At 41.2% G+C, this 23,121-nt stretch overlaps 2 protein-coding genes and 1 long non-coding RNA gene across 3 annotated transcripts in view; 2 read left to right on the top strand and 1 right to left on the bottom strand.

Moving 5' to 3' along the window:
- The first annotated feature begins 3,607 nt into the window (after nt 1-3,607).
- Nucleotides 3,608-5,996, top strand: LOC147140960 (ETS domain-containing transcription factor ERF-like). Its single transcript, XM_086043915.1, has 5 exons — nt 3,608-3,711; nt 3,870-3,921; nt 4,617-4,854; nt 5,037-5,172; nt 5,610-5,996. Exons 2-5 carry the CDS (start codon nt 3,870-3,872, stop codon nt 5,835-5,837), a joined length of 654 nt encoding a protein of 217 aa, XP_085900041.1. The 5' UTR covers nt 3,608-3,711; the 3' UTR covers nt 5,838-5,996.
- On the bottom strand, nt 4,383-5,196 carry LOC147140961 (uncharacterized). Its single transcript, XR_015088487.1, has 3 exons — nt 5,092-5,196; nt 4,899-4,954; nt 4,383-4,783 (listed from the first exon to the last, which is right to left on the bottom strand). It is a non-coding gene; the product is annotated as an uncharacterized LOC147140961 (long non-coding RNA).
- Nucleotides 5,997-6,510: 514 nt separating the features above from the next.
- Nucleotides 6,511-23,121, top strand: part of lig1 (ligase I, DNA, ATP-dependent) — a 35,788-nt gene continuing 19,177 nt past the window's right edge. The window contains exons 1-17 of the mRNA XM_086043914.1: nt 6,511-6,696; nt 7,146-7,214; nt 8,406-8,713; nt 10,066-10,197; nt 10,830-11,009; nt 11,080-11,188; nt 11,277-11,357; nt 12,408-12,464; nt 12,904-12,962; nt 13,177-13,290; nt 14,128-14,294; nt 15,937-16,013; nt 16,086-16,177; nt 17,797-17,896; nt 18,565-18,650; nt 19,544-19,659; nt 22,926-23,021. Of these exons, the coding sequence (XP_085900040.1) occupies nt 6,680-6,696; nt 7,146-7,214; nt 8,406-8,713; nt 10,066-10,197; nt 10,830-11,009; nt 11,080-11,188; nt 11,277-11,357; nt 12,408-12,464; nt 12,904-12,962; nt 13,177-13,290; nt 14,128-14,294; nt 15,937-16,013; nt 16,086-16,177; nt 17,797-17,896; nt 18,565-18,650; nt 19,544-19,659; nt 22,926-23,021 (1,860 nt within the window). The 5' untranslated portion in view covers nt 6,511-6,679. The remainder of the gene's footprint in view (nt 6,697-7,145; nt 7,215-8,405; nt 8,714-10,065; nt 10,198-10,829; nt 11,010-11,079; nt 11,189-11,276; nt 11,358-12,407; nt 12,465-12,903; nt 12,963-13,176; nt 13,291-14,127; nt 14,295-15,936; nt 16,014-16,085; nt 16,178-17,796; nt 17,897-18,564; nt 18,651-19,543; nt 19,660-22,925; nt 23,022-23,121) is intronic.

Raw genomic sequence — 23,121 nt, 5'->3', positions numbered from 1 at the left:
CCAGAGTCTGCCAGTCTTTGTCATTTGTCTTCATGATGGAGACGGATGACTATCACAACCACACGGACGTTCTATAAATTATAGCCTGGCTATAATATATGATCTATATATACAGAGGTACCTAGTTCTGTGACAAATTGCAAAACTCAATTTACTCAAATCAATTCAATTTTCCCTGTTGAAATGAATTAAATTGTCATTAATCGGTTCCAGCCCCAGGGGAAAAAAAAAAACTTTGTTCACCATTTAGTAAAGAAAACTAGCACTGTATTGTATAAAATATTTTTTGATAATGACAATGTGATTAAATAAGATGGCTTAATAGAGTGTTCTAAATCTCAGTTGTTGATTGATTGTCAATTAATTGATTAATCAGATTTTAAAAATGTTTTGATTTACTTCCCTTTATTAAAAAATAGGACATTGTTTCAAATTGACAGTGCAGAAAATGCACAAACATTATGATTCAGTTACTGGTTTGGTCTGTAACATGTCAGAAAATAAGCAAAAATGTTGGTTATTGTTTAGTTTCCAAAGTAAAAACAAATGTTTTATTTTGTTTCAACACGAAGATAACCTACCTGCTTTCGTGGAGGACTACATAAATTAAAGGCTATTTACTGTTGAGGATCTGAAATTCTTAAATTAAAAATGGTATCTAACGATCAATCGATAATCCCAAAAATAATTATCGACTAATTTGATAATCGATTACGTGTCGATTTATCGTTGCACCTCTGACGTGTAGTATTCGTATGTTGGATGATGCCTTTGTGGAGCGTGGCCTAGTGAGTGACGCCAGAAGCTGAAGTCAGGTCGGCAGTTAGCATGCACGTGATCATCTGGATGTGAGTTGTGACCCACAGCAGCTCTTGCGAGCATTTTGTATTACATTAGCCTTCTAGCGCAGATGCCTAAGATTGATTTGAATGTTTTCGGAAAACAAGGAAAGTCTCCGATTTTTATCTCTCTTAGGTAGGATTTCTGCACTCTGCTTCCCTTCGAGCTGTCAAATGCTAGTGTCACATTTTCACACACGCAGTAAAGCCTCCATCCCGCTGAGAAGCTAACTCGATTTGACCCTTAAGACCCGTTGCAGTGTGACCCTCATCTGCAGCAATACCATCATCCTCTTCAACACACGCGCGCTCTCACCCAGCCCCCCACACGCACACGCACACACCCACACACGCACACGCATACACACAAGGCGGAATGTGTGTATTGTTAGTCTGTGCGCGCGCGCGACTGTGCATGATAGGATTGAGATGAAGGGCAGGATGAGGATGAGGATAAAGAGCGTAAGGCTAAGCGCCAGATTAAAGCGAGCGATCGTCAGCCGTAAAACAAACAGTCCTTTTAGCGCAGGATCAAATCCAGACCTAACCCTCACGCCTACACGGACACACACACACACATGCACGCGCACGCGCACTCGCACAATTGATCACAGTAGCAGTAATACTGTTGTCTGAGGGAGACAAGGCTTGTTTCATGGTGTCGCCTCAGACATTAGTCCTGTTATCCCCAAAATGATTTGCTTCCTGGTACAATATTGGGATTTGTACTTCAAGGAGATTAAAACAAATCAAATTGTTTTCCAGAAAAACTTCCCTGAACAGGAGTGTAGAAATTCTTTTTCTCACTCCAAAACTATCATCCATCATCCATCCATCCATCCATCAATGTCTGGTGTTGCCTTCAAGGGCTGCAAAAAAAACAACAACAAAAAAACATGTTTTTTCTCACACGCAAACTGTCATCTAGCCAGCCATCCAAGTCAAGTGTTGCCTTCAGGGACAGTCTGTAATAATCGACGTTGTGCAAGTGTTCAATTGTCTCATCATTTTTTTCCAATGAAAAATGCACAAAAATTAACGTAAAAATCCACCGTGCAAATTGAAGTGACAGTGGGAGCCACACAGATTTGCATTACGGAATAGAAAGATTTACCTATTCACAAAATTTGGGGGGGGGGGGGGTTGTTTGGGCTATCACCTGCTATTCATTGAAACCCTTGCTTATTCATAGATTTTTGACCCAATTTTTTTCATGGCCATTAAAATGAGCATCAATCATACGCGTATTTTCATTATTGATGGTTGGACCTAATCTTTCGAAAATATAACGGATCCACTGTATTTGTATTTTTCAAAAGCATTGTAAAATTGCATTCAATTAATCCGACTCTAAAATAGTACTAAAATCTGCAGATTATTGACTTCATTATAACTGCCAAGAAAAGAAAATCCTGAAAAAAAAAAGTGTGACTAAGAAGGCGATCGGGTAAAAAAAAAAATCCAGAAAAATACCACAAATAAATGAGTGATTCTGCAAATAACATGGATTAGGTTCCCCCAAAAATCAGCAAATCCCTGAATGCCGAACCCCGAATATGCGAAACCATAGTGATGATGTCATGTCTATAAGACATCTATAGATTTGTGTGCTCATGTGCATGAAGGTGTGTTGAGTTTCCTTTTTTTTTTGTTTTGTAAGTGACCCCTAAACTGCGGAAAGTCAATTAGCCACATCAATAATTGATGTGTGTCTGGCAGACTATTTGTGTTTACACTGGAATTAAAAGCCTCCGGTGTCAGCTAACCCATCTCAAAGACTCTACCAATGTAAGCGTGTGCGTGTGTGTATGTGCATGGTAATCTTTCGGATTGTGTGCATCGCCACGGGCAGTTTCTGTTTTGAAATTCCATTTCGTGTTTGATCTCTTCATTTGTTGCACGACACTAAAACGATGCTTGTAAAATCACTTATGTTCATTTTCCACATCCAAATCAGCTATTACCTTCAGGGACAGTCTGAAATAACGCCCGTCAAGTCACTTATCAGATTTTTCCATGTTTCACAAATGTCAAAAAGTCAATTTATTTGAAAAGCATACTTTTATGTTGCATATGGAGCTATGGCTAGCAAGCTAACAGTTTAGTGTAAATTGGCTAGTCCTGTGTGTTGCTGAGCGCATATTCATTGTATATATAAAAGAAAAAAAATGTATGTAACAACCTAAATCTTGTCACCTTATTCAGTTTTTATGCTCAAGCTAAGCTAGCCCTCTGTAAATGTAGCCAAAATGGTAATAAATGAATACATAGATACATAAATTTGATTCTTGTAATACAATAAAATACAAAAAAAATACAAAACAAAACATGAAAGCAAAAAGTGGTCCATTCATCCATCTAAGACGTGTGTTGCCTTCATGAGGAATCTGAAATCACAGGTTTGCTTTTCTTTTTTTCTTTCAGCTAACCGTCTACAGGAGCTAGCTAACTTAAGCGATGCTTTCAGAACAGTGTGGAAAAGCAGATTTTCCACCGCTATCATTCATTCTTCTGTCTGTCCATCCATCCATCCATCCATGCATGCAAGTCAAGTGTTGCCTTCAGGAACAATGTGAAATCACAATTTTCCTCACACATCAATCCATCCATACAGTCATGTGTTGCCTTCAGTGACAGTCTGAAATGACCTTTTTTTCACTCTATGGTGTCATCCATCAAAGTCTCTCCGTCTATCAGCTGGTCCGTCTCAATGCGGGACGGGTGAGGAGAAGGAGGGAGGGTTAGAGGGTGGGGGCCATTGGGGGTGCCTGTGGGTGTTCCAGGAGGAGATTTTAAGATTGAGCTGCATCCATCCTTCAGTCTTGTCTCACTCGGAAAGCGGAGCATCTCACCGTCATCTTACTTCATCAAGGTAACTTGATTATCAATCATACCACACTTCGATTTGATTTCCATTCTGTCGTTGAATATAATTTTATTGGAGGCAAGGCATCAACGTGGTTTTTATGTGGCATGGGTTTTCAAAATAATACTACAATTACATACATGACTGTTTTTTTCCTTCCTCAGATGCAGTGCATATCCTCACTTGGTTATTGCTCGTCACATTACTGGAGTAGAAGTAAGCATGTGTTTGTGTAGTGACGCACAATTTTAACATGCGCATATATATATATATATATATATATATATATATGTATATGTATATGTATGTATTTATATATATATATATATGTATGTATGTATTTATATATGTATGTATGTATTTATATGCATATATATGTATATTTATATGTGTATATTTGTGTATATATATGTGTATGTATATGTATATATATGTATGTATATATATGTATGTATATGTGTATATATATATTTATATATATATATATATATATATATATATATATATATACACACGCACACACTCGCACGGTATACAGGGCCACCTGGATTTCGACGACGTTGGGCCAGTATAAATTTAATGAAGAAATACGATGAAGTCAGTGTTCTTGATTTTATAATATTTTGCATTCAATATTTTCAGTTTTATCGACTTAAACTGATCAGGCATCATTGATCGTTGTACTACGCTGCGCACTTTTATTTTACGGGTCAGGTTTAAATCCTTCCATAAGGAATGGCTTGAACAAGATGTCAAAATGTCAAATGTTAAATAATTCAGTTAGACTTTATCCTGCATAAAAAACAACAACATTACATGCCGGTAAAATGTACACAGAAGTAACATTGTCCTATAGGCTTACATAATACAGTATGCAGACTGTAAATATGATCAGTGAAACCTCCTGGCAGCTGTGCTGTTTCCCGACTGGGCCTACAAGCCAGCGTGGTCGCCGGGCTCTCGTCAGGTGCAGCTGTGGCACTTCCTGTTGGAGTTGCTGGGCGGCAGCGGCGGCCAGGGTGAAACCATCGGCTGGGGGGGCGAGTGGGGCGAGTTCGTCATCCATGACCCCGAGCGTCTGGCCCGGTTGTGGGGCGAGAGGAAGGGAAAGCCACACATGAACTACGATAAGCTAAGTCGGGCGCTAAGGTAACGCAACTACAGATTTTGTCATAATTCATGAAACAACATACCCTAGTAGGGTTCCTTTCCTAAGGTGCAATCGAAGAAAGCCCCGCCCTTTCGCCGGCTGGAAATACGTTATGGTGAAATGGTGTTATGGTGAAAATGAATGACATCATCATGACCGTACTGCATGATGCCATATACAGATATTACTATAACAAGCGCATCCTGCACAAGACCAAAGGCAAGCGATTCACGTACAAGTTCAACTTCAGCAAACTCGTCCTGGTCAACTTCCACCTGCCGCCATCTTTTCACCGCCTGCCGCCATCTTGTCATCAGGTCTTCATTACATCATCACACACACATATGAAGCCTAGACAACACAAATAAAAAATTTAGAATTCAGAGGTAGTATCAGAGCTGTATAGAACTTTTTTTTTTTTAGCTGTCCATGAGTGTCCACTGTCCTGGTGACTGATGCACAACTTTCACATCAGCTTTTTCTTAACCTCTGTAGTGACTGATGGACAACTTTTTGACATCATCTTTTTTCTTAAATGTCCACTATAGTGACAGATGCAAAACTTCGAAATCATGCATAGGAAAGTAAACACATGTATTTTTTTTAACAGCTGACTGATATGACGCTTTGGCATCAAGACTCACACACATACAAGAAAACAAGTTTTTCAAATTTCCAATGTAGTGACTGAAGCGCAACCATCAAGAGGGGCCTTCCACATCACCCCTCATGCTTCCTTCCATCCATCCTCCAGATGCTCCCGAGCTGTCCTCTTGCCTTCTCCGTCCTCCCCAGTGAGAGCGGTCTTCCGATGCAGGCATCCCGGCCTCACCTGCCACCATGCTGCCTTCCTCATCATCCTCATCCTTTTGTCCCACCGCCGCCTCTTCTCCAGACCCCCTCACCATTCATCGCTTGGCGGGACCACATCAGTCATCTGAGGCTCGGGAAGCAAAATCCACGAGAGGAGGGAGGGCTTTGACACGTGCGCCACAAAGTTGTCCAAAATTATTTTTTCACCTTTCTTCCTCCCAGTAAGGAGATTGCACTAACAACGTGGCGCGCTTGTGTGTGTGTATATGTGAGTCAGTAAACAAAGTATTCAAGTTATATTATCTTACTTTGTGTGTTTCGTTGCACTTAAATAAATACCTGTCGGCTTACGAATTCCAACGTTTTCTTGTGCTTTTCATTATGAGGTTTTTAAATATACCAATTTCGGGACGGCAGGAGGAAGCAGCTCCTTCCACACAAATTTTTCTGAAGGCAGAGATATCGAAGAAATTCTTCGGTATCTACCTTCAGAAAGGTTAAACAACTTTTACTCTTGTTTTTTCTTTGGCGTTGAAAAACAGCCACAAAAAAATCATGGATTAATACGAATTAATTATTGTTTATGATATATATTCAAATCAAATTAGTATTAATCATAATTTTTTATTTTTGACAAACGTAAAATCTACAAACTACATTTAGTTCGGGTTATCTGGAACTCCTTTTTAATTTTCGTATATATATACTCACACCAAATGTAAAATATATTTTGTATGAACATATTTTATTTAAATATTAACAATTGCTAAAAAAAAACCCCAAATTGTTTCCATATAATATACTCGTTGCCCCTCAAAACCCTCCTACTCCTCATAGACGATCTTTGGCGGAAGCAGCAATTTTGGCGCGGAATATTGCGAGTGTTTTTGAGTGCTGTCTGCAGCGCGGAAGCCTGTGTCCTCATTTGTTGATTATTTTTGGACATTTATGTTGTTTATGTAACCACATAACTTGTTTATTCGGCGCTTGAGGGAAGAGTTTGAGGACAATATGCAGCGCAGCATCGCGTAAGTCGTGACGAAATGTTTCCTTGTAGTGCTACTAGCTTGTTTATCTGGGGAGGACGGCTAATTAGGTTCTGGTTACCTCACTATTTAAATCAGTAACAATTGCGCCACTTGAGTGTGATATAATATGTCTTGTTATATATTTGGAGATTAATATGAGGGTTTTGGGGGGTTTATTCTGCTTGTGGTGTGGTTACGCGTCAAGATAGCGCCGCCTGTTTAAATGTGACGTGACGTCACATAAACGCGGAAGTGCTACGGCATTTGTAAAGGACAAACCTCATATAGGCCTAGACTAGAAGAACTGTTAAATGTCAAATTGTAGAAACATTTTAATTTGTACATCCTGTGAGCCTCTGTGTTAGGTTGCTGCGTCGGAATAATGACCTGCAATGTTGCTGTAATATGTACATAAAAAAGCTAAGTGAAAGAATTTCTTCTTCTTCTAGATCCTTTTTTCAGCCCAAGGCGAAGGACAAGTATGTTCAGAAGAAAGCCAGTGATGAGCAAGTGAAAATGTAAGATTTTGTAATACTGTATTTCAAGGTGCTTTAAATGTTTTGATTTTTCAATGATCATTCATTTTAAAAAGCCACTATTCATTTCAACAATATGCAAAAAATATGCTCTATCATATCAACGTAATTATTTTTTATATAATCGTAGGTGTAGTCATCTCAAATTGTAGTACATAAGGCGCGCCTCCCCTACAGGAGGCTGCCATGTTTCGCTGCCATCTTTGTGCTATGGATACTCGAAGGAGACAAACTTGGCGAACACAGTTCCTAAGCATCATGACTCCTGCATGTGTAACAAATGTAATGCACTTACTTCATAACTTGAAGGATTACTAGAAGTCGTTTGTGATGACATTTTTCTTGCGCCTCTGCTGAAGAAACTGCTGGTAGGCTTGCGACGTGTGGTCTCTCGGAGGCACCGTAGTGCATGTGGTTCAAAAAGGCACACGCTTCCATCTTTGGTCGTTGCATTCTATTAGTTGACCACTAGATGGCACAGAATTCTACACACTGTCCTTTTAAATGAACGTAAATGACATAAATATTGCACTGACAAAATAAGACTGCTCGAATCAACTTTATTCATAGAGCATTTTAAAAACAACCACATGAAGTAAAAATCAGACATAAAAACAGAGAAAGTTAAAATAAATGAATAACATAAAAACAGTACAACACTATAAAACATTTAAAAAAATGGTGAGCCAAAAGCCAAGAATAACAATGTGTTTTAAGACAAGTTTTAAAGAAGGACTGAGAGGGGCCTTGCCTAACATATAACAGGAGGTCATTCCAAAGAGAGGGTCCGGCAACGAAAAAAGCTCAATCCCCTCTTGAGGCGCCACTTCGTCACCGGGCAGCTACATAGAGGTGGATGAGCTCAGAGACACCATTTAAAGATTCAAAGACAAATAAACCAATCTTAAAATGAACTCTAAAATCTACAGGAGCTAGTGAAGCGAGGCTAGAATTGGAGTTATGTGCTCCCAGCAGACAAATGAATATTTATTTATTTTTGATATAAGGAACACATTTGCAATAAGTGAACTTGTGGGCGCTGCTCCCTGACTATTCAGGGGACCACTGTTAAAGAGGAAAGTTCTCTCTGTTCTAACAAAATCTAGAAATCTCAGGACATTACCAGCTATTGAGGACCGTGCTGTAGTTATTAATGTGCTTGGTGTCTTCCAGGCCCGTCAAAAGCCCACTCAAGGCCCAAAACGGGGTCCCCCAGGAGGACTCGCCCGTTAAGAAGGTTGCCAAACGCAGCCGGCGCATTCTGGACAGCGACGAAGAAGAAGAAGAACAAGTGAACGCTGGCAAACAAGTCAAAGAGGACGTCTCGAAGACGCTGTCAACATCCATGTCTCCTCCGCCGCCACCCCCGGCCCCCTCCACTCCCGCCACGCCCGCCACCCCCACCACGCCTACCTCCTCCATATCCCCGGGCACCCCGAACTCTGTCTCATCTTCTGGAGGTGTCAGCAAGCGGAAGACTGGTAAGAAGCTAGTGCATAGTGCTTGTCTTTGTTTGTGTGACGAGTATCTTTGCCTTAAAAAAATAAGAAAAATGCAGTACTTACCATGACTGCATCTTATTTTTTTATTTGAATGAATTGTAGCGTCTTCCAAAGACACAACGTCAGACGTCACTTGAGTTATCTCCTTTTTATTATTACAACACGGCTACTGTGGGCCGTAGCCGACGCCAACTACAGAGCAACAAGCGTTTCGTCATTAGCGCACACGGATGTCCCCTCTTCCTTCCGTCCGCTCTCTTCTCTCACTCGTGCACTCCTCCCATCCAGTCACGTGATGCATTCAGAAAACTCGGAAACAACACAACTCAGTAAAACACACGTCAACACAGATAACTCGATTGGTAACAGTATTTTAGTTTTTGTATATCAAATATTTTGACGTAAATGTCGACTTTAACGGCGAAATCCGACGTTACATCGAAATTTGGCTTACATCGCCAGCGTATGACCGGAACTCGTACAACATGGAACCCTTTTTTTTTTTGTGAATGAATTTTACATGACAATGACAATATTCTAAATTCAATTGCATGTAGGAGATGTGTCTGTCTATGATGAACCGTATATTTTGGCCTTGATGGAGGTCTGCATTAGACTGAGTTCCTTGTTCTTGTGAAGATGATAATAATGATGGTGATTCTTTCAAGTGTGATGTTAGGAAGTAATGCTGCTGGGTTTTTTTGGGGGGGGGGATTGGCATCGTTAAGGATGCAGAGTATTTCCCAGCACATAAAATAGAATCGTTAAGGGGGCCTAAGTAGAGCGCCTTGTATTTTTAATGGTATGCTGGAATGAGGATTTTTTTTTTTTCCCCCCTCTTTGCCATTTTGATGCCCATCATGTCTTCAAATGTGGCGCTGAGCAAAATCATCGCTGCAGTGTTGTCATCGTTACATTTGAATTGCTTTTTCCTTTACGATGAGGCTTTGATGTTAAAGACGAAATGGAAGAGCTTATTGTGGGATTTATTTAGTTGTTTTTTTTAATTGAGAACAGATTCTCCTTTGTATTGCAAAATTTTGCAGAATTGAAAACACGTTATTTGTCTTCATCAGATCCAAAATGGAGGCCTGTCATCATGATCACACGATTAATATGATTAATATTGATGTTTATGAAAATAACAATGTGAATTAATTCAAAATGTTTAAAAAATAATGTCTAAATTAAACCATTTTATAAAATAATTACAAAAACAATTATATTGAATCATTTAGAAAAAAATTTTTTTTTTGGTTTGCATCCAAACAAAACATCTTCCAACTTTTTTTTTTCTTTCTGTCCTCTATTTGTATGTACGGCGTCTACAGCGAGGAAGATGTTCCCCAAGAGGAAACTGGATGACAGCGTCGGCGACGGTCAAAAGGAGGATGAGGCCTCCAACACGAAGGCTGCGTTGGGGCAGCGGAATAAACGATCCCGTGTGGACGACGATAACTCGGGTCAGTGAAGTCAACCACTGTGAAATACAACTAAAATACTGCAACACTACTTGTCTTTTGCGGACACGCAATGAGGGCAATGTTGCCACCTTGTGGCAGTGTATGCTAATAGCAAGCATAAGTGGAAAAAGAAGGGAACCACCTGTCCACTTCGTTTGAATGAATGTCATTATCTTTGTCTTATCTTTGTCTTATGTAATGTTTTGACGTGCAAGAAAAATTGGCAAAAATCGGCAGATTGGGATGATTATAAAAGAGCTACTGTCGGCCAATTAAATCGGCCATCTGATTAATCGGTCGGGCCCTAGTTATCACACTTTGACCATCTGTGGTTGCATCACAAAAAAATTAAAAAAAAAAGCTCGACCAAACTCACTGCACTGCAATCTCACAAGATCCTCTGAAGTCTCGCAAGACTTAAAAGCAGGAAGTGCATTCAAATGCAAAGAAAAAAAAATGGCAGTCCCTAATGTATAGCCGACCGCTAAATGAAAGTGCTGTGAAGCGTTCAAAGTTGTCGTGAGCTGGAACGAGTTTGCCTCCGTCGCGACCTCGTCGCCCTCCATTTTCCCCGGAGCTGGCCCGGGTCGCTCTCGCACAACACAGCTGACTCGTCCTCGCTTTGCGTGCAGACGAGGGTGAGGAAGAAAAAGACGACGAGGCGGTGGCGACGGAGCAGGTGAGGACGCCGGAAAAAGACCAAGAGGAAGCAGAAAAGGCGGAAATAAAGCTCAAGGAAAAGCTGGAGAAGAACAACAACGACAAGGACACGAGAGAGGAAACCAAGAAAGCTCCAATCAGCTGCTTCTTTGGTCAGTACACAAGAAAATGCCATTTAGAAATCTTTGTCATGTCGTGATTTGTAATAATGTTTGTTTTTAGCTCCCAGAAAGGCTGCAGTGACGACTGAGAAGAAGAGTGAAGGAGAGAAGAAGACAACAACTACGATGACGACTTCCTCCCCGGAGGATGACAGAAAAGATGCCAAAAGGTGCGCAAGTAGGAAGTGACAGCAAATAGGAAGTGACGGTAAACAGGAAGTAGATTTGATTGTTGCGATTTCCCCCTCCCCCCCACAGCGAGTCGACGGAGACGGACTACCGCCCGTCCAGGCCCAACTACCACCCACTCGAGCACGCCTGCTGGAAGGAGGGAGAAAAGTTGGTCTTTTACTCACCCCGCTCTTGACCCATGTGAACGTTTTACAAACCCACTTTTTACCTGGCCCTCCACTTGTTACTCATTCATCTGCTTTTTACCCATGAATCCCCTTTTAGTCACCCGCTGTTTACCCACCCATCTACTTTCACCCACTTATCTCCTCCACTTATTACTTACCGGCTTTTTACCCACCTATCTACTTTTTACTCAATTGCTAATTACCCACCTATCTGCTTTAACTCACCTGCTTTTTACCCACCTATCTACACGTACTTTTTACTCACCCATCTTTTACCCACCCCTCCATTTTTTACTTACCCACTTTTTACCCACCTATATACTTTTTACTCAATTGCTAATTACCCACCCATCTGCTTTTACTCACCTGCTTTTTACCCACCTATCTACACGTACTTTTTACTCACCCATCTTTTACCCAACCATCCATTTTTTTACTTACCCACTTTTTACCCACCTATATACTTTTTAACCCACTTTTTCCTCATACACTTTTTGCCCACCAATCGACTTTTTATTTACCTGGTTTTTACCCACCTATGTCCTTTTCCTCACACACCTTTTGCCCACCAATCCACTTTTTATTAACCCGCTTTTTACCCACCTATATCCTTTTCCTCACTCACCTTTTGCCCACGTCTGCTTTTATCCCACTTTTTACACTCACCCACTCAGCCACTTTCTACTCAGCTCCTTTTTACCCACCTATTTACTCACTTTTTTACCCACGCATGTAGAACACCAACCTTTTACCCACCCGTCCACTATTTACTCACCTACATTTTAGCCATCCATACACTTTTCTCTCACTTGTTTATGCCCACATTTTACTCAGCCGTTTTATTCATTGACTCACTTCTTACTCCGTTTCAAGCTTTTTACCCACTTCTTCTCTGTTTTACTCACCTGCTTTTTTTTTTACCCCATCTTTTCATGCTTTGCACACCCTTACTTTTTTGTTTTTTTGCTCCTCCCGCTTTACTTTTACAAGTTGTGTGCGTGTTCTTAAGTGTGATCTGCTCTTCTTCCAGGGTGCCTTACCTGGCGGTGGCTCGCACCTTTGAGAAGATCGAAGAAGACTCTGGCAGGTCAGTGAGAGCGCCACATGGTGGTGGCAAGTATATGGATGCCTAAAGGTGCGCTTAGCAGCTCACATGAACATTTTTGCCTCGCAGTGAGGAGAAAGTGCAATGTTTGAATTCACTCAAGCTGTGCTAGCGTGTCGAGCTATACTTTTCATTTTTTTATGTTTTTTTTAAAATGAACTGATGAAATCTGTGACCAGTGTAAAAAAAAAAAAAAAAAAAAGTGTACACTGAAGAGGATTTGTAAGTGAAGCCTGCTGTCTTTCAACACATTGCAAAGCGCACATTCACTGACGGGGGACGTTTTGACCGCTTTTCACGCGGGACTTAAAACCGCCGCAGACAGACAAATCTCGTTAGCCGCCTCGCCGCGTTCGAAGCCTCAAAGGTGTTTTTCTTTTTTTTTTTCTTTTTTTTCTCTTCTGTCTTTTCTTCCACCCAGACTGAGGAACATTGAGACTCTGGCCAACCTGTTCCGCTCAGTGCTGCTGCTTTCTCCAGGTAAACGCCCGCTTTGTCGCCGTGTTGGCGGCCGGCCGGCTGATGAATGTTCTTTTCTTGTATGTTTGGATTTGTGTGTGGGCGAGATTCTCTCACTGCATGAATGTGCGGCGCATATTACATCATGCACGGGCAATATTAAACACCTTGTGTGGAAAACTGGTGGAAGATTTTTTTTTCCCTATCTTTAAAATGCACGCACGCGTGTGTTCAGACGACCTGCTGTGCTGCGTCTACTTGTGTCTGAACCAGTTGGGACCCGCCTACCTCGGCGTGGAGCTTGGCATCGGAGAGACGGTGCTGATGAAAGCTGTTGCGCAGGCCACGGGTAATGCGCACACGCGCGCACTCTCACAGGCACGCAATTTCACAATTACACACTCACATGCACTCACACACACTCTCACCCCAGGCATTCTCCCATGCTCACACACTCTCACACATTTACATACACACTCTCTCTCACATGTGCATTCTCACACTCTGTCTCACATACACTTACACACATTTACATTAACACACGCACTCTCACGCATTCACATTCTCAGACAATCACACACACTCTCACACTCTGACACACACTCACATGCCCTCACACACTACACATTCTCACACACTCTCACATTTACATACATAGACACACACCCATGCAGACGCAAACACGCTCTCTCACAGGCACACTCTCACACACTCACCCCAACACGTTCACATTCTCACACACCCACTTGCACTCACACACACTCTTACCCTAGTCATTCTCCCATGTTCACACACTCTCACACATTTACATACATACACACCTATACACTCACATTCACACTCTCTCTCACATACACACTCTCACACTTACACACATTCACATTAACACACACACGCACACCCACGCATTCACATTCTCAGACAATCACACACACTCTCACACACTGACACGCTCTCACACTCGACACATTCTCACACACTCTCACATTTACATACATAGACACACATGCCTGCACACCCCGACACACTCTCTCACATGCACACTCTCACACACTCACACAAACACACACACATTCTCACACACTCACATCAGACACACACTCCCACCCGTGACACACGCTTCACACGCTCACACACACATGATTCGTGCATGTTTACTTACCTGACGTTTCTCTGTGGTTGTCAGGGCGACAGTTGGATAAGATCAAGGCCGAGGCTCAGGAGCGTGGGGACCTTGGTCTGGTGGCCGAGAGCTCCCGCAGTAACCAACGTACCATGTTCAGGCCGGCCAGCCTGACAGTGGGCGGCGTATTCAAGAAGCTCAAGGAGATCGCAAGCATGAGCGGCAACTCGGTGAGATGCCGGAGCTAGTTTAGCTTTAGCATAAACACTGGGGGAAAAAAAAAAACAGTTTGCGAGTCATAATAAGCATTTTGCGCCTCATTAAAGGACATTGAATAGCAAAACTGAGAATCACAGCTTTTTAATTTTTTCTGATAATTGTACTATGGAGACCGTCCCATAAAGCTTCGTTGGGATGGACGCACACACATTAACGTGCTTGTGTCACCTACGCTTGGGTGCTGCTTACGCCACACCAGCTATCTAGTAACGAGCTTTGAGGGGCTACTAGTGTGGCTAAAGATGACGCAAATAAACTATCTTACAAGTATCGTTCTCACAAAGAAATGACGAGTTGTAAATAACAGAAGATGGAGAGACCTCAGATTGACGTAATCGTGAAACACCGGCCAAATTAAGTGCGTGGTTGATGGAGTACACTTTTCACTTTTGCAGAAGCTAGATATTGATCCTGATCATTTGAATCGGGCGTGTTGCAGCAGGGACAGATGGGAAACAGGCAGGACAGTAGACCTCAAGGAACAGGATTGAAGACCCTGGCCTAGAAGCTTAAAAGTAGTGTGTTGCATGAGCAAATCATTACAATTTTTTTTTTCACAATACATTCTTGAGTTTCGATTTTGACTTTGCAGATCTATTCTCAAAATTACATTTCAATATATTTGGTGGGCAGGGGTTAAATCAATTTAGCTTTGATAATGGACCATACAACCCATTCAGACATAACGTATTTTCCAGACTATATGCCGTTTATATATACTTTATATAAGCTGTATTTTTAAAAAAAATGGAAAAAAAACATGTATAAGCTGCAAATTTATATAAGCCACACCCACTCTATTTAAAAAAAAACAAAAAACATATAATCCGCACTTTTTACATAAGACGCACCTATGTTGAAAATGAGATATTTACTGTATTTACTGAACGATTTTGAACTGTAAATGTGTTTGTACCTGAACAGATTTTTTCCTAACAGTGCCTTTGAACACGGCATCAATTTAGCTGATTAAAAGGGAACAGAACCAAGAGAAAATAAAGTAATTATCTTCATTTCACTACCCGCTTCCACTTGGTCAGTTAAAGTCCACCTTTTATTCCTCTACTTCCATTTTACCACCTAATTCAAAACCTAGTGCATAGCGCCCTCGCCTGTTGAACGACTACACCTGCAGTCACAACCTGTCAATGGCAATTGTGTTGTATTGTATTGTAATTCCGGTTAGCGCGCCCCGAGTGGTGAAAGAAAAATCCACAGAATAGTTAATTATTCCCCAAATTAAGTCATTGATTCGCAAAACTGCTCCTCAAAGAAAAAGTTATTTCGAGGTTTGTAGGAGAAACCTGCTTCTTTGAATAGCTGTTCATTGTAGTGTCTGATGCGCAACGTTTGACTTCAAGATTCATGGGAGGAAACTGTTTCTTTGAATGACTGTCTGATGTCGCGACTGATGTACATCGTTTGGCATCAAGTCTCATGCGACTGCCGTTTTTCAGTTGATGCTAAACGCACCCTCTAGCTATGAGCGCCCTCTCTTCGTCTTTTTGCCCGAGTTTGTTCCTTTCCTTTGACGTCAAGTCTTTGCTGCTCGTCCCTGAATCTCAATGCCCGTCCGTCCCTCTGCCACCGCAGGCCATGAATAAGAAGATCGACATCATCAAAGGACTCTTTGTGGCCTGCCGCTTCTCCGAGGCTCGCTACATCGTCAGGTAACCGAGGAGCGTCGCCTCCGGAGTCCAGCCTGATTTGCCGACACCTGATTGGCTGTGATTGATTGACAGGTCGCTAGCCGGGAAGCTGCGAATCGGACTGGCCGAGCAGAGCGTCCTGTCGGCGTTGAGTCAAGCTGTGTGTCTCACCACACCCCAGAAAGGTACGTTTGCTTGGCCGTGATGCGAAATATGCGCATCGCGCCCGACAGTGGACAGCTCTTTATTCGGTGCACTTCAAACAACCATCTTTGTCTTGAGGACTTTTTTTTGCACTCACAATGGCTAACCAGTAGGTGGCAGTGTATACGCTGCATCTAGAAGAAAACCTACTTCTTTCTTTTAATTCCACTATAGCAGATGTATTTAGTTTTTTTTAAGCTCGTATAAGAATTATCAACGAGTGTCAGGACGCCTTTTTGGAGAAGTCAATCATCCGGAGAGTCGTCCCCCTTATCGTTGGATGAAACACGAGTTCCATTTTCCTCTCGGCTGCGCCACTTGATGCACTTTTTCTTTTTTTCTTTTCTTTTTTTTTTTTTTTTTTTTTTGTCGAATTGCGTTACCCGTGCGCCATTTAAATAATGCAGCCTCCGAGGTCGGAAAGGGGCCATGTTTTATTTATAGAACGCTCATTAAAGGTGTTTAAATATCCTTTACAAGAGTCACTGAAGAATTTTAAAACATCTCCTTTTCCTGCTTCTAAGTCTTCAAAACATTTGAGAACGTGATGATTAGGAATACCCCCATCCCCTGACCCCCCCCCCCCACACACACACACACACTTTTTTTTTTAATATATATAACTCGTTGCCAACGTTCCCGACGGGCATCGTCTTCTCACCAGATGCTATCACACACACTCACACACACACACACACACACACACACACACAGTCAATTAACTTGTTTTAACGCCAAGCGAATTAGCATTCAGAGCTCATTCGCCAGCGCTTTAATAAGAGCCAATTAGACCCTGGGCTCAGTCGGTAAATTTCCATTGATCTGCAGCCCGCGCCGGAAATGTTGCGCTTAATATTTGATATTTATTTGTTTATTTTCCAGCTGAAGCGTTATCTAATCAGGCAGGTTAATGTGCGAGCACTACATCACCGGCGCGATACAGGGGATTTTTTTGAATGCATTCGTACAGGAGGGCGCCATCTACAGGACGTAATTAAAGAAAAAAAGAAAAGAAAATTACATTATTGTTTCTTAAATGGCACGTTTTAAGGTTTCAATTGGTCTGACTAAAATAGCTTTTTTTTCCCCATCACTCTGCTGTTCCACTCCTGTCCCGAGTGTGGAACTAATATATCTTTGAATCTCTTTGCCAACTTTTGAATGAAACAAGATAAAATAAGCTTTAAAAAAAACTGTGTAGAGCTGAGAACTCTTTTCCCAATGTCACTGATGGGTAACGTTGAAATCGTCTCATACTTAATGAAGACCAAAAAAAAAAAACAGTAGCTGTCCACTGGAGTGACTAATCTGCAGTTTTTGATCTCAAAACTCATTTGTGTGGAAGAATATTGCTAATTTCAATGACATTGGTGTCCCAAGACTTTTGCCCATTTCCCGTACATGCCTGCTAATATAATCCCCGTGTGGTGCTGCGAGGTGGCTTGTTACATCACAAATGGACCCCGCAGTTCTTGTAAACAGAACCAGGGGTTAACCATAAAAAGACCCTGGTGCGTTATACAATCTGCCAACCATGTCGGACACATAATAAGCCCGTTTGGCTCACAAAATGAACACCGGGTGATACGTTTTGTTCCAGGTGGCTCCTCTGCCGTGATGGACGCCGGGAAAGGGATGACCACCGAGAGCAGGCGTGCTTGGATCGAAGAGAAGAGTCTTATTCTGAAGCAGACTTACTGGTAAGCGCAGCCAAGCTGATGATGTCTTTGTCAAGTACTTTGTGATTCTTAAAAAAAAAAATGTGCAGGATATCTTGTAACATTCAAAGTTTCAGTTTTTGCTTTGACAAATCAAAATAAAAAAAAATTAAAAAAAATTTGCTGCTTGAAAAAAAAAGTGCTGTTTTGTCATGTTTTTAATAACAGTAAACAAAAAGTAGCAGCGATTCTAAACTTTCAAACGAGGAACACACACGGAGCAGCAACAAATCCAAACAAAGCATACAACAATACTCAGACATTCTCACTTCTGTGGGAACAATGACTATTTTGGCAATGGGTGATAATCTGATGCCACTCAACTGTAAAATTGGACGTATTTTTACATTACTCTCCCAATGTTATTATTTTTTTCTCATGACATAATCTGCCAAAAGTCACAAAAAATATTTAAAATTTCCTCACAGCTTGATCCTATTTGAGTAATATTCCAATTTCTTTCTAATGCGCATATCCCACTGAGGTGCGAACGTTTGCACCAAATGTTTATATTCTCGTCAGGGTTCGTTGAAGGTTGCAAATGTTCGCAAACGGTTTTAATGTTCTTTTTTTTTCTTATCGTAAGGACATTTTCAAAATTTGGGAGAACTTCCCATAATCCTCTCTTTTTTCTTCTCCCCCGTGCACAGCGAGATGCCCAACTACGATATCCTCATCCCGGTCCTTCTCAAGGAAGGCATCGACCAGCTGCCCAATCACTGCAAGCTCACCCCAGGTAAACAACCAATCGGGAGGCTGCAAAGATAACGCAAGCGTTTATTGATCTGTTTGCTGGAGGCCAACTGATAATGAAAAACAATTATTCCTGATTACACAACCCGATTAGGACCTGCTATGTAAAAGGACCTGTAAGCATCTGTACGTGTAAGTAATTTATTGATCTTACGGAAGCCATTTTGGTGTGAAGCAGTCATCTTACGGTCATTTTGGGGTCCTTCAAAGACAAACTCCTTTTCAAAGGCAGTTTCACCTAGCAGCATGGAATTTAATAGCAGTTTCTATCGTGAGTAGATCTACAAAAAAAAAAAAATCGAGGAACCCACGCCCAAAAACACGGAGGAAGTCTGCCATTTTCTTTTGAAGCGGCTATTTTAGAGTCATTTTGGATATTTCCAGGGGTCCTTCAAAGGCAAACACCCAGAAGGCGATTTCACTTTGCAACATGAAACATAAAACCAATGTCAATCATGACCATGGCCATTTGTAGGGGTCCATATGAAGTTATAATCAAAATCAAAAATTTAATAGCAGTATCTATCATGAGTAGATCCACAAGGTCTTGGAAGTCATGCCTGGAAAAAAAGCCCCACAGGAAGTCTGTCATTTTGTTTTGAAGAGTCCATGTTAGACCTTTGTCTTTTTTCCAGGGCTCCTTTTTGTAACCAAATGAAATTTAACAGCTGTGTCTATGGTGAATAGACCCACAAAAAGTCTCAGGAACCAACACACAGCCATTTTGTTCCGAAGCGGCCATTTGAATGTTCTTTTGCTCATTTCCATGAGTTTCTTCAAAAGAGGAATTCCTATTGAAAATGAATATGAACTCTTTCAAGTCCTTCTCATTTCCTCCTCCAATTCCCCTTCCCTACCCTCACCCCCATGCGGCAGGCGTACCCCTGAGGCCCATGCTGGCGCACCCAACTAAGGGGGTTGGGGAGGTGATGAAACGCTTCGACGAGGCGGCGTTCACCTGCGAGTACAAATACGACGGCGAGCGTGCGCAGGTGAGTTTCATTTGCGCGAGTGTGCAGTCTTCCACACAAACGCGCGCACAGTGTTCACTGGCGTGAGGCGTTCCTCTACGCCGCACCTATTCTTTCAAGATAAACATTAGCGCTGCTGTTCCCTTGGGCCTGCTGGCAGAAAAAGCACAGAGCTTCTAAAGGGAGGATGATGAAGAAGAGGATTTTTTTTTTTTTTTTTTTTGGGGTGGTGTGTGTGTGTGTGTGTGTGTGTGTGTGTGTCTTGAAGAAAGAGGCGAGAGAGAGAGACATAAGAGGGGAAGAAGCAAACATGTAAGACACAGCAGGAGGCGTTTGCATAAAGAGACGCAGATTGTAATGCAAACCCATCCAGCTTGCAGCGTTAATTCTGGACAGTCATGCTTATAAAGAGCCTTTGAACTGGGCTCCATCCAAATAAGGCGGCGGCTCAATGTCTTCTGCAGTTGCTGTTTCACGCAATGGCCAGCAGGGGAACTCATGACACACCGCACATTCTCCTCTGGCTCTTGCACTAACTCACTTTGTTTTTGTGTTGCGTGGTGAATAACAACAGTAGTCGCCCATCAAATCAGTCAAGTGAGTGATTGTGTGCATATTTGGTGTGTTCATTCATCAAAGTCGACGCTCATCGATCAGCGCGCAAGGAGGAAAGGGGCAGTAATTGAGACGCGGAGTCGACATCTGTAGCGTCGGTCAGTGTTGACGCGTCCGTCTGGAGGGATTGATGTGTGCGCTATCAACCGATGATGTGTTTTAGCTCGCACAGGTGATCGTTTTTGCCGGTCGTGTAATGGCAATAACGCATGGATTTGTATATAGCACTTTTTGAACCATTCATAGGTATTTGAAGAGGTTTTTAAAAAAAAAAAAAAAAATATATATATATATATATATATATATATATATATATATGTATTTTCTTTTTTTCATAATGTCCTTATTATAAATAAATGATATTTGTAATAATTTGGATTTCTTTGTTAAAAATGATTTATTTCTTATCTAGTCCTCTTTGTTGAATATTTTTAGAGAATGTAGTTAGATAAATTTTGTTTTTCTCAATTAAAAGTATGAATAGCTGTATTTGTATATTTGTATTCATCGGTAGTTTAGAATTGAATTCATTGAATTAATTTTCTTTATAAATAAAAGTGCAGTATTTTAGTTGGTTTATTCCTTTTAATTCATTCAAAAATATTTAGATTACAGTATATGTACTTTTTGTTGATTTTTAGTATTTCTTTATCAATATGTGATTATATGAATGTGTTATAATGTATTACAAAATATAATACACAGTCGACCCCTGCATAATTGCAGTTTGGCATCAGCTGATTTTTTTTTAAAGATATTATATACAGTATATTATGATTTTTTTTTTTTTTTTATTTAGGTGGCAACCCCGGCTTATTGTGGGTATAACCCTGCTTCAAGATTCCTTACGGTTCACAAAAAATATTTTGTTTTTTCTTTCCCAATGCAATTATAAAGGCCGTCAGTTATTTGCGGATTCCATACCCTGCATTTCCAAATATAAATATAATTCATTAAACGTACACTATTTTGTACTGCATTTAGTATACATGTATTCAGTTCATCAATTTAATACATAGTTAATTAGGTATTTTTTTAATATACAATATTTATCATATGTATTTACAAAACAATGTAGTAGCAGGTTTGGCTAATGATCACAGAAGGGGTGGAGTTGGACAAAATGTCACATCCCAGTCGTATTGTTGTCTCTCACGGCTCAGTATCATCTGTTTGTGTTCATCGGAACGACCGACACTCATCAATGGCAGAGCAGCAGCCGTCTCTTTTGTGTTGACTTTTTATGAAGTGCACACCCCAGCTCCAGATTGTTTCTACTTGTGCGCCTCTTGAGCAGATCATCCGCCGCCACGGATGCCAGCATGTGGCCAAACAAAAAAAAACGTCAAATCCCGTAGCAATTAGGCTCCTCTCGGCACAGGAGAGCGAGGAAAACAGACGGCCCAAAGCCGGCAAATGAGCTGAAGCGTCTTTTGGACGAGGCGAGTTTAAATGTCTGGAATGTGTGAGGCGCTTCCCATCCCCGGCAGCATCTGTTACGTCGGCGACTTTGCCTGCCGTTGTCGTTTTGTTACAGAACTAAGCGGCAGTTTGACGTCTCGCGCGCCTCCGTTTAGAGCGGCACGGAACCAAATGAGTGACAACGTTCTTGAATGAAACGTGGGTGCGAATTGAGGAGAGCTCTAATTAAATTGTGTAGAGCATCACAAGAAAATGTTTACTAAAACATTAACCTGTGCCGGGGAAGTTATATTTGTATCTGAAACCTGAATTCGATTTTTTGTGTGTACTTTTTGCTGTCGTAACCTAGCCTTTCTATCACGTGAAAGTGTTTGTCTCTTGAAATGTTGATGCAAATCTGCGCTAGCTTGAGAGGCACAGCTGGATCACTTTCAATTGCTTAATTAAACCAGCGGTAAGAAAACACACGTAATGAGCACATTCATTCAAGGGCTGCCCGATAGCCACAACTCACGCCGAGTAATTCAACACTCAGACTGGTGTAACAGCCAGCCACTGCCACACTCTTAATTCGCTGACACCCACATCACTCACCAGGCCAAGCCCTGCATTTTCACTCACACGTCAGTAGTCACAGATAGTACGGTAGAACATGAGGATGCCAAGCCCAAGTGAATAAAAATGATACCTACACCGCAATGTACTTATTGTGTTCAATAATACAAAGTCATTTTTGTCCAAATAAACGACTGAATAATCCGTGGAATATTTGAAAAATGTCTGTGTGTGTCTATGACTGTTAATTTTAACATGGAAAATCCTATTGAGGGTGTTACGAAGTGTAATCTTAGGAGCTAAATTCAAATTCAAAACCTGAAGTTGTTCTCTATATAAGTGCGAAAATGGATGGCTGTGCTTTTTGAAGTCTGTTCTTTTGAAGTGTCTTGTTGTTTCATTTTAATAACCTGCCAGCCATTTTTGATGGTTCGATAGCCTTATTTGGGTCGTTGATGTGAGAGCGGTGAAAATGCAAAATTTTAGCCACTTCATCAATTCATGTTGATCTTTATTCCTGTTTTGGCTGATGATGTGTTTGGGAGATTCTTTGTAGCAACCGTTATAATTGTTATTTATCTACGTTCTTTGACATGTCTGCATCCTGATCGTTTTATTTTTTTAACAACTTAATTAAGTCGTCGTTGATCGTAATCCATGTTTTGACTGCCGGTGTTTTGGTTTTTGCCTGACAGATTCACATCCTGGAGAGCGGCGAGGTTCGGATATTCAGCCGCAACCAGGAGGACAACACCAGCAAGTACCCTGACATCATCTCTCGTATCCCCAAGGTACAACGCTATCAAAATGTAGCAAAATGTTATCAATGCACCAAGTGGATTATCGACCCATTCACATTACACCCGTTTACTGTCTTGTGAAATTTAGACG

This window comes from Filicampus tigris, chromosome 10, assembly GCF_054856515.1.
Source record: "Filicampus tigris isolate MCC_2025a chromosome 10, RoL_Ftig_1.0, whole genome shotgun sequence".
NCBI lineage: Eukaryota > Metazoa > Chordata > Actinopteri > Syngnathiformes > Syngnathidae > Filicampus > Filicampus tigris.
The sequence above is the reverse complement of the archived record's forward strand: the minus strand, read 5'-3'. Positions and strand labels throughout refer to the sequence as shown.

Excerpts from the sequence above, each read along its gene's own strand:
- LOC147140960 (XM_086043915.1), top strand. The coding sequence starts at position 3,870 with ATGCAGTGCATATCCTCACTTGGTTATTGCTCGTCACATTACTGGAGT. Across the intron at positions 3,922-4,616 it reads GTCACATTACTGGAGTAGAA|CTGTGCTGTTTCCCGACTGG; the intron begins GTAAGCATGTGT and ends ACCTCCTGGCAG. Across the intron at positions 4,855-5,036 it reads AAGCTAAGTCGGGCGCTAAG|ATATTACTATAACAAGCGCA; the intron begins GTAACGCAACTA and ends TGCCATATACAG.